This window comes from Physeter macrocephalus, chromosome 16 (genome assembly GCF_002837175.3).
Source record: "Physeter macrocephalus isolate SW-GA chromosome 16, ASM283717v5, whole genome shotgun sequence".
Lineage (NCBI taxonomy): Eukaryota > Metazoa > Chordata > Mammalia > Artiodactyla > Physeteridae > Physeter > Physeter macrocephalus.
Window position 1 is genome coordinate 30693300 of NC_041229.1, and position 12003 is coordinate 30705302.

Genomic DNA, 12003 nt, shown 5'->3' on the forward strand with positions numbered 1-12003 from the left:
GTTGCGGGGCACAGGCTCCGGACGCGCAGGCCCAGCGGCCATGGCTCACGGGCCCAGCCGCTCCGCGGCATGTGGGATCCTCCCAGACCGGGGCACGAACCCGTATCCCCTGCATCGGCAGGCGGACTCTCAACCACCGCGCCACCAGGGAAGCCCCAGGGTATATATTTTAATATTGTGAAATTTAATGATGCTTGAAAAAGATTCCTATTTTTGGAAATTCAGAAATAATTGGTTTATTTAGAAAACTGACCTATTTAGGAAAGAGCAACCATCTAGTTATTCTTGTTCATCTGGCAATTTCATCTTCGTGGAGCTCTTTTTCAATGATATGTTTCCATATAGCAAACTACTCCTTTCAGGAGAAGACTCAAGAGTAAGAAGAAGACCACATGAAGGGAAGAACTGAGAATAAGGAGAGGTATATTCAGACCATATGGTACTTTACAAGGCTACAGGGTAACAGGAGGCCAAAGAACACTGTTTAGAAAATAATAGGAAAGGAGCCTTTTACCATTGCTTGGGACCTGTTCCTCCCACCATTTTCTCAACATAAATGTTCTGAGTGTTTATTCTACCTAAGTCCCTGTGCTAGGAGCTGTGAGTACCCAAAGATAATAAACACTCCCCACGACTTTGCATTCCTATTGCCCTCCCCACTAGTTCAGACGGTCATTACCTCTTACCTGAATTAACTGGTCCATATTCCCACCTGGACTGTTCACCTCCGATCTCGGGTCCCTCTAATTTTCCCCAATACTGTAAGAAGTTTTGTCCTTGGAAAGCCCAGTGTTTACATTTTCCAGGCCAAATATGTCCACATACCTTCACTTGACACTGAAAGCTCCTGGAGATCTTCCAAACTCATCTTTCATGGCTTGTCTTCATATTTCACACACAGCAGCCACATGGCACATTCACTGTTTCTAGATCACACCATGTGCTTTCCAATTGCCCTACATTTGCTCATATTGCTTCCTCTTCCTGAAACGCCTTTCCCCACACCCTAAGCCCCACCTTTCAAAATCCCTCTTTTCCATGCTACGTCAAATGCCACCCCCATCCTGTCTTTCAGCTGGAAATGAAGCCTTCCTCTCAGAATAACAACAGCCTTGATTTTTTCTGCTCTAACTGCCCTCCTCATTATTCTGTGCATTCTATTTGTTTGCACACATCTCCCCTTTTAGTCTATGCATCATGACAAATCTCCCAGAGCCCCTTGCCCAGTACTCCAGACACTCAAAGATGTCTTTTAAAGCATTTACGAATGCAAAAATGGAAGGATGTGATGATCAAAAAAGAAAGTCTTGGAGCATGGGTAGAATATTACAAGGCTAATTATCATCAGGAAGTTGAACATAGTGGTAAGAACACCGGTCTTGTCATCATACCTGGGTTCAGCCCCAGCTCTACCACTTATTAGTTGCAAGGCCAATATAACAAGGTATTCAAAAATCTCTGGGCTTCAGTTCCTTTATCGTAAAAGTAATCTAACAATTCTTCATAAAAATGTTGTTAAGATTAAATATTATTGCAATTCCTAGCATATAAGAAAGTGCTGTACAACTATGATTGTTTTTTAAGTAGACATGTAAGAAAATGCACAGTGTGTTTGTGAAATGGCACATAGACTAGCTGGTGTGAAGGATTCACATCAGAAATCTAGTCCTCAAATGCCTGCTGGAGCCAAATGGAGTAGTCTTGGACTTGGAAAAGGAGCTCGGGCTTTATTTGACAGGAAGTGCAAGCCTTGAAAGTTTTTAAGCTCCCAGTTATGAAAGGCACTATGCTCATGGAAGTTAAAAGATAAGGGTAAGAAGTAATAAGAAGCAGCGTTTGTCTCTTTCTGGTGGAAAATTCCTGAAGCTTCCTGGAGAGCTCAGAATCAAGGAAGAGCTGGTGCAGAGTGGTCAGGGAGCCAAAGTGAGTCAGCTCTGCACCTGAGGCCACTCTTGCTGCCTGACAGACTGAGACTTTCCTCATGGGGCTGTGGGCCTGGGAGACTAGAGAGGGGTAGGTGTGGGTGCATGGGAGGAGAAGGCTTTTGAGAGTCATGAGACCTGTGATGGCCCTGCCATCATTTCCCTGAGCCTCAGGCCCATGAAATATGGGAATTGGAATAAAGGCAGCAGTCTTTCTTGGTTCTAAGATTTGGTGAGGAGCTCATACTCACCTAATCTTAACCTGTAACCCTTACTTTGATTCCTTCCAATCTCCATTTCTTCAGGTACCTGAAGAGAAAAGGAAAAAGGCAGGCATGGGAAAGGCTGTTTCTCCAGGGAGTTTTGGCTCAGAAGCTGCATTTCTTGAGATCCTATTTCCACCACCCTTCAATCTACTTGGAGCCATTCACCACACATGCTTGCATTTCAGATTACAACTTGTTTCTTGTTGCTGCCCATGAATTTGGCCACTCCTTGGGGCTGGCTCATTCCTCTGACCCTGGTGCCTTGATGTATCCCAACTACGCTTTCAGTGAGCCCAGCACCTACTTGCTCCCTCAAGATGACATCAGTGGTATTCAGGCCATCTATGGTAAGGTCATCTGAAGAGCAGTAGTACCTGGTGAGACCTGGCCATGTCCGTGATGTTCATTGCAGTCTTGGCTATGGTGATCGAAGTAAGAGGGCACCTGGGAGTCCATTGGGAGGAGAATATATGGGTAAAATGTGGTGGCTGCCTGCCATAGGGTAATGTACAGCCCTGAGAAGCACTGAATCAGATGTACATAGATGAGTCTTTAAAACATTATGCTTCCTGGAAAAGAAAGAGAATGATATATATTACTCAGTGTATAAATTACACAATACATGAATCTATACAAATTAACTATGTATATAGACAAAGCAAGGCATTTTCAAGAAACATGCTAACAAACATATATACATATATATTGAACATATCAAGATTGTTGTCTGTGGGGATGGAGTATGGAGAGAAAGAAACATTTTTTAAAGACAGGACTGATACTTTTCAGGGAGGGATATAGAGCCCTTTGCCTCTGTCTAAGTATTGTCTGATAAGACCATTGCATCTCTCCTTCCTCTTGCCGTCCTTCCCCCTAGTGGCTGTAAGAACAAGAAACCAGAGAAGAGGTTTGCAGCTCTCTAAAAATTAAAAAAAAATGTTTTAAGTGTTGATTGGAAGGGAGAGTCATGGAGTCGAATTGTGTAAAACATTCTCCCTCTCTGTTGGGACAGCAGTACAAAACCAAGCATGCCAGGGTCCCACAACTACGAATTTTATGTATGACAGTAGAATCTTCAGGAACGATGAGACCTAGTCTAACTGCCTCTACTCCCCAATTCCTTTTTCCCTGAAAACACCTCCCTTCCTCACTCATCCATATTTGAACTGTTAGCAGCCTTTCGTTCTACAATGGGAAAATACATTTAAATTTAAATACTTATAGAAAAAAATATTGCTACATTTTGATTTAGATTTATGCTGTGAGGGCCTCTTTCCAGAAGGTGGATTTTAGTGAGAAAGGAGAAAGTAGATACTGAGTGACTAAAAATTCAGAAAGAGGAGGCAAGAAGAGAAAGAAGCATGGGATTCTAATTTTAAACTGGCAGAGGGGAGGGGGAAGAATTCAAATTTCTTTATTTCACAACTTAGCTTGGAACTATCCTTAAAGCCACCATTACTCTTTTATTTTTGTTTTAATTTTTTTTAAATTGGGGAATAGTTGTTTTGCAATGTTGTGTTAGTGTCTACTGTACAGCGAAGTGGAGTTCCCTGTGCTATACTTCAGGTTCTTATGAGTTATCTATTTTATACATATTAGTGTATATATGTCAATCCCAATCTCCCAATTCATCTTATCCCCCTCTTTTATTTTTTAATTTAAAAAATAAAACTTTTAAGAGGGCCTAATGTGTGATTACTTTAATGTCTTATAGGATAGTCAGCTAGCATTTCTCTTCATGTGAAGACCCTTCACCAACCTGAGAAGTAACTGAAATACACCAAAATTCACCCTGGACTCATGCTTATAAAATGCCTTTTTACTTTCAGGACCTTCGAGCAACCCTGTGCAACCTACTGGACCAACCACACCCACAGCCTGTGACCCCAGACTGACATTTGATGCTATCACTACACTCCGTGGAGAAATACTTTTCTTTAAAAACAAGTATAAGAATGAACTAATCCTTCCTTTGACTTCTTTTACTGGCATAACTTAAAACTTGATTCTAATTAAGTCACATATTACACATTACCCAGCTTTTCCTTTGAATTCTATGCATATGAAACTCATTGGAATTGATAGTGTTTTCTGGGTAAATCAAAACGTCCAGGAGAAGAAAAAAAAAAAGCTAAAACATTTGTAAGCATTTAGATGTTTGTGATGATGTAAACAGACATGGACTCTAGCTGTTGGGAACTCTATAGCTGGGTTTACCCAACACCAAAATAGTATTCAATTCCACCCAAATTCATTCAAGTGAACGGAAACTGTCACTTAATAAGCTGCAGGGAAAACCATCTGACTGAATTTTTCAATTTTCCATTGGCTATTCTGTGATTGTGTACTCACAGGCTGAGTGTACTTGTATTGCTTTTGCTAGAATATTCTAAATATTCTCATCATATTGTAGCAACAATAATGAAAGAGACTAACAAAATAAAACTTGTCAATGTGTGAGGAGGGGGACAATGTAAAATGTAATCAAATAAGGTCACTCCTATCAGCTCGTCTGAAAACTGTAAAGTACTCACCAGATGGACAGTATCACCATAAAGCACTGGCCATATGCTGGTCACTGTGCTGGAAACATTGCCTTCACTGTATGTTATATCCTCCCAGCAATCTTATAGGATCAATACCAGCCCAAGACTCACAGAAGCTGCCTGCTTATTGTGTGTGGTTTTCTCCCTTGTGTTCCATTAGGTACTTCTGGAGAAAGCATCCTCACCTACGAAGAGTCGAACTCAATTTCATTTCTCTCTTCTGGCCATCCCTGGCAAATGGTATACAGGCTGCTTATGAGGATTTTGACAAGGACCTAATTTTCGTATTCAAAGGTAACTGCCTAAGGTTTTCATCTTATTTTAGTTCCTCCTGAAGGGAAGGGCAGGACTTCTTTGTGGTCCCTTCCAGGTTCAAGGAGGTGAGTCAAGGAGAGAGTGTTAGACTGGCTGGGCTTTTGTCACAAGACCTGGGTTGGGTCACATCTCCACCACTAAATGCTGTATGAACTTGAGCATGTTGTACCTTCTTCAGGCATCAGTTTTCTCATCTAAAAAATGAGAACACTTTATTAGACCACCTTTAGCCTTCCTCCACCCTCATCCCAGATATAATTTTCTAAGATTCTCCAAGGCTCTAGTTTAATCTCTGTATAGAAGTCACATGAGATAAGACGTTCAAGTGTGCGGCCCTGAGTGTCAGGCTAAGAAGTTGGAAATGTTTTACAGGTGCTAGGAAATCACTGGAGTTATCATATCCCAATGGTCTTGACTTTACCACCTCTATCTTTTCAAGACTATTTTTTCCATTTTCATTTCTATGATGAATTTATGCAAAGATTAAAATTTGGTATACATTTTGTAAGAATGGAAAAACTTTATCTAACATATAACCTGAATCATTGGCAGGCAATCAATACTGGGCTGTAAGTGGCTATGATATTCAGCAAGGTTATCCCAAGAATATAGCAGACTATGGCTTCCCAAGCAGTGTCCAAGCAATAGATGCAGCTGTTTCCTACAGGGGAAAGACATACTTCTTTGTAAACAACCAATTCTGGAGGTAAGATAAACTATTTTTTCCATTAGAGCTTGAAAGCTATGTTTCTTTACCCTCTTTACAAACCATCAATGATCAGGCATCTGAAGGTTTAAAATATCTAGGTGGTCTCTGATAGGCATTCTTTTTCACAAGATGATTGATGTCGCTATGGCTTTTGAAAATTTTACAAAGTTAAGATGCCTGCACAATGGTATTTAGGATTCTATATCCTGAAACAGAGCAAACTTTAATAAAGCACTAAAATGGGATGCAAAGAAAGAGTTAGGCTAATTCTCATTTATTCATTAAATTCTAAGAGTTAAATTCTACTACACTCAAGCAAATGTTATACAGAACTTGATTCCCAACTTGAAATTATTATTTATATTTTTTCAGATAGAGAGAGACTATGAACCAATTAAGTAAAAGCCTTAGAACATATAAGCTCTCCTTTTTGAAAATAACACTGCCCCAACAATCAGAAGCCTGTTTTCATATTAGTGATACCCATATATTTTATAAATATGTATGTACCCTTAGGTAGAGAAGTTAAACACTGTTAGTTTCCCAATAAATAGGACATTGTGAAGAACAAATGAGAAAATACATGTGAAGGCACTATGTAAAGTACATACAATGTAAAGAAAACTATTAATCACTGTACACTGTATTGGTCTGAAAATGTGGGACAATTTTTTTTTTCTCATCAGATATGATGACCAAAGTCAATCCATGGAACCAGGTTATCCCAAAAGCATAGCAAGTAGCTTTCAGGGAATAGAAAGTAGAGTTGATGCAGTTTTCCAGAAGAATTGTAAGTAGAACAAAAACATAATAAATTAAAAAAATTTTTAAGTAGCTCATTTGCATTGCAAAGTTATATTAGGACAGGAGTGGGGTTTTTTTAATTGAAAACATCCAAGATCTGCTACAAGCTAATTCAATACATTATATCTTTCTTTTTTTCTTATAGCCTTCTTCCTTTTCTTCAGTGGACCAAGATATTATGCATTTGATCTTAGTGCTCGTAGGATTACTAGAGTTGAAAGAAGCAATAGATGGCTTAACTGTAGATAAAGCCGAAGCAAAATCAAGTGCGTTTGTGTTCACTTTCTGAATATGGAAGGGAGGTCTAATCTGCATATCTATTACATTGTGTCCTATTTATACTTTTCTCGACAATAAGTAATATTATTTGCTCTCACTGTATTCATTGGGCTGATCCTCATTGAAAATATGTTTGGAGTATTCCACTGTTTGCAGAGGCTAATTTTGTCCAATATTCCATCTCAGATTAGTGAATACATCACAAGGAGAAGGAAATTAAGCCTTCTTTGCCACCTCTATATTCATTATTTCCTCACTTGCTTATTTGACTTCTAAAATGCCCATTTATTCTTAAGTCTTTTAAATATGTCTTAAGTGTAACTGCTACATGTAATTTAGCACTGGATTTTGGTTATAAGTAAGGATTATGAACAACATAAATAGTACACATTGCCTTTTGCCAAAAATGTGGTGCTATTTTCCACTCTTGGAAAGAAATGTTGTTCATACTTGTAGATTGAATTGTGTCTCCCCAAAAAGGTATGTTGAAGCCCTGACCCCAGGTACCTACAGATGTACCTAATTTGGAACTAGCATCTTTGAGGATGTAATTAGTTAACATGAGGTTATACTGGATCAGAGTAGGCCTAAAAACTGATGTTCTTATAAGAGGAAAGACATAGACACACAGTGGAGAAGGCCATGTAAAGATAGAGACAGGATTGGAATGACACATCTACATGCCAAGGATTGCTGGCAACTACCAGAAGCTGGAAGAGGCAAGGAAGGATCCTCCCTAGAGCCTTCAGAGAGAAGAACATGGCCCTCCTGACACCTTGATTTTGAATTTGTAACTTCCAAATTGTGATTTTAAAAATGTCTGTTGTTTTAAGCTATGAAGCTTGTGATACCTTGTTAAGGCAACTCTAGGAAGCTGATACAGTACACCTGAACTTACAGAAATGAATCAGTACAGAAATACAGACTTGCAACCCCAATAAAGATTACTGGCATCTTCCCAGGGGAGCAGCAAAAAGGAGGAGTACCACTTCCTCTCCCGCCTCCTGACTTCTAGAGTTCAAGAAAATAGGCCAGTTAAATCTGTTGTTCCTTATTTCTGTTTTTCCCTGGGATCCTCAGGAGGATACCCTCTACAGATAACCAGGGTTTGCCGCACAAACAGAATAGTGTTGGGCACAAAATTCAATAAATCTCATTTAATTGAATTAAACTGAGCTTAGATGCATAAATTTGCTAATGGCAAAGTTCAGTTAAGAACTTTAAGATTTGTGGTATCATAATGACTAGTCTAGACATTAAAATCATTATAATGTCATATCTGCAGTTGTTAGAATGTAATGCAGTGCAGCTTATTACACAATAAAATATGTGAACTGTAAAATATATTTATCACTAGCATATCATTTTTTCTTTTCCTGTTAAAGTTTTTAACCCCCACAAATTATTGATTTAGTGAACTTTGATACTTTTTTCTGGTTCAAAATTTATCTATTAAATGATTTCAAAATAAATATTTTAAACGACCTACTTGTGATCTACTATAATTTCTTAAGATACTACCACATAGTTCATCAAAAGTATAAAAAGGAAATTTCAATATATTTGCAGCCATTTTCTTTTATCAGAAATATTACATTGATATTAAACTTTAGATATTACTTCACAGGTTTATGAAATATTTTATCAATATTCTATGTCCTCAAAGATTCCCTCAAGTATGTCAATACAATATTCTCAACTTATTTTACAAGATAAGAAAATAGAAACTAGTATATACTACAATTTCATTTATTCAACAATTAATCACCTACCTGTTCCAGATGCTGTGCTAGGGAAAGTGAGAGAGGTGTTTAAGCAATTCATTGTATCAATGTCAAAGGGCAAAAGGACCTGTAAGAACTGGATATTTCCTTAAGAGTCAATTCCAGACTATGGCATTTTCTAAAACTTCTTATGAAATCAGTTTTTAGAAGCATGAAGATGAGAAATTCATCTCAGAACAGCTGCTAGTTGCGCCAGTTAGTTATGATAGATTCTTGGCCCAAGCCTCATCCGTACATTTTCAAGATAAGAACTGAGTTCATGTTATTTCTTTAACCATATTTAACAGTCATAGGGAGTGAATAGCAATACAAAGTATAGTAAAGAATTTTTTAAATTAGCCCTTTTTTTGGTTTTCTTCTTGACAACATGCAGTATTTTTTGGATGTTACGTTGAAGTTTTATGTGAGGACAAGAGATTTAAGAATCTAAGCTTAAAACTTTAAGAATGGTATTACTTTTATCTTAGGTTGAGTTTCCTAAAAAGCAAAGACTAAGACAAGACTTCGGTGCAGTTACTTTATTCAGGACATGGTCCCAGGAAGCAAGAGTGAGGTAGCAAGCAGAGTGAAGCAGAAAGAGGGAATGTCAATACAAGTATGTATTATTGAGGTTTCTACTATGGGCAGCTGGGGCTCAATTCCATCAGGACCTCCTGAGAAGCTTACAGAACACCTTTCAATTGTTCAAATCTCCAGTGGATCGGCGGCTGGATCCGATCCAGTCTCCAATTCCCTCCTTCAATTCTCTCCTTCCACATTAATCCTTCAATTCCCTCCCCCACTGGGTAGCTCTAAGGAATTGACCTGTAGGCTCCATGGCAGCTCAACGTCCTGGGTAGAAAGCAGAAAGACACCCAGTCTGTGGTTAAGGTTGGATTTTGTCAGAGTAAGGTGAGTTACACAAGCCTGTTCACCACCATACAACTAAAATCAGAGGTGTACTGAGGGGATTGTGACACGGGGCACCAGAGGCACCTCCTATAACTTTGTTGTTGGGAGATTAAAATGATGGGAAATTGGAGGTGACATCTTTGGAGAAACTTACTCACCCAAGAAAAAAGATTTACAGATACCAACACTATAGAAATCTCAGTGGGACAGAGACTGCTAGTTACCTATGTTAACATGATTCCCCCCTTCTTTTGCTGCAATAAGACCCCAATTTTATTTGAGGTAGCAATGCATCCAGCTAAGAGACTACATTTTGTAGCCTTGCTTACAGCTAGATGTGGCCATGTGTTTAATTTCTTGCCAAAAAGTGTAAGCAGAATACTCTATGGGCTTCTGGAAAGAGACTAGGTACTTACTTTCTCTACATTCCTCCTTCCTGCTGCCTGTAATGCAGATACAATTGCAGAAGCCACCTGGACCATAAGGCACTGGCACTGAGAGGGTGGTGTAGCAAGGTGTCTGCTGCCTACATCCCTGATGATGTGGTGTTGTCATACAAGCCATGGACTGCCACAACTGGCCTACTCTTATGTGAGAAAGAAATCAATGTTTATTAATCATCTATTATTTGGGAATTTTCTATTACATTTTGACCAAATCTCATTCCAGCTAATACATCACATGAAGTGTCTGGAACCCACCCCACCTCCCTGCAGTAAAGGTCATTAACTGGCAAGCCCTGCCAGTGCACTCATAGTTTCCAGTCAGCTTTCCTGTCTCTCAATCTTAAGATTGCAGAGTACAACATATCCAAACATTTTTTTAAAAAGCTTCTAATGTCAGAAAGAGACACCAAAAAAGAAACTTTGAAGAAATAGAGACAGTCCTGGGAGCAAAAGAGAATGTCAAAATAAACAAACAAAAAAAATACTTAACATTCTTTAAAAATAAGACATATTTAACATCCAAAAAACATTAACAAAATACAAAAAAGTAAAAAATAAAAGGATACTCAGAGAACTAGAAAGAGCTCTTGGAAATTAAAAATATAACTGAAATAAGAAACTCAGTAGCTGAGCTGGAAATAAAGTTGATGGAAAATAGTAAAGGATATATTGAAAACACAGAGATTTAATCCAAGAGTTCCAGTAGATATATATTCCAGAAAGAGAAAGAGGAAACTGGGTGGAAAGAAATTATCAAAGAAATAATAGAGGAAATCTTCCTTGAATTGAAGTTTTCATAATGAAAGAGCTCTCTTACTGCCAAGCAATGTTAATGCAAAAAGACTCACATTAAGAGACATCATTATAAAACTTCAGAATATCTGGTTAAAGAGACTTTCAAAATTTTTCAGAAGAAAAAAGAAAAATATCAAGAATCAGAATAAAAGTCTTTTCAACAACAATACTAGATTCTAGAAACAATGGAACAGTAACTTCAAAATTTTAAGGTAGATTTATTTCAGCCTGATATTCCATAACCAGAAACACTCTCAGTCAAGTGTGAGGATGGAATAAATGGCATTCTAGATATGAAAAGATTAGAAACATGCATTTTCCTTGCACACTTTCTTAGACCCTCCATCCCCATTTCCCATGGCTGTCTACACATATATTTGCTCCAGTCAGGACAGATTTCCTACAGCTCATTTCTGCCATGGTACCGGTTTCCTGTGGCCTCCCTCCACTCATATGCCTTCTCCTTTCTGCTGTGAAAACCAAATCTCCTACACATTCTTCAAGAGCCAGTGCAAGCTCCACTTGCTTGAAGCCTTTAGGCCATACACATCTGCAGTGATCTCTCTACCTTTTGACCCTTCTCAGTCTCTAGAATCTTCACATGCATTTTGCTACTTTTCTCATTTTATCTGGCATTTGTCTCTGTATATGTCTGAATTCTCCAACAAGATTGGAACAGTATCTTAGTGTGACAGGAAAATAGAAAGTTCTTGGTAAACATCTGATGTTTACCCAGTTAATTAGGATAATTTGATTCCTGAATCAATTGTCTTTTCATGACACCATACTTTTTTTTTTGAGAAACAGACATGGCTTGTTTATTAGAATGCAGAAAGTATCTGTATCAAGAGCAAGACAACAGGTGAAATTGTATTCCTCAGAAGAAGCAACAAATTACAATTTTGCAAACATAACAGGTGATTTCAAAAAAAGATAAACTTTTTTTACAAAGAAAATTATCTTTTTATATAAATATTTTGGGCTTTCGTTCAAAGGAAAATTATTTCATAAACTTTCAAGAATTTATGGATAAGAAAACCTTCAACTTAGCAAGGACAAAAGTAACTTGGAGGCTGACTTTATATTATTTTGAATTCAATAATGAACAGACTGTGTTTACCAAACAATTGTAGATCATGATTGCAAAATCAAGTAAGCCTAAGAAAAAAAAGCATATCATGACACACCCCATGGCAAATGTCCTTTTCTGTTTTTAATCAAAGGATGATACAAGCCAACGCATGCC

General features: G+C 38.1%; 1 protein-coding gene across 2 annotated transcripts in view; it reads left to right on the plus strand.

Moving 5' to 3' along the window:
• Positions 1–6811, plus strand: part of MMP8 (matrix metallopeptidase 8) — a 37840-nt gene extending 31029 nt beyond the window's left edge. For both annotated transcript variants that reach the window (XM_055091669.1, XM_007115660.2), the window contains exons 5-10: positions 2374–2535; positions 4018–4135; positions 4895–5028; positions 5602–5755; positions 6445–6548; positions 6708–6811. In XM_055091669.1, the coding sequence (XP_054947644.1) occupies positions 2374–2535; positions 4018–4135; positions 4895–5028; positions 5602–5755; positions 6445–6548; positions 6708–6811 (776 nt within the window). The remainder of the gene's footprint in view (positions 1–2373; positions 2536–4017; positions 4136–4894; positions 5029–5601; positions 5756–6444; positions 6549–6707) is intronic.
• Positions 6812–12003: the final 5192 nt, after the last annotated feature.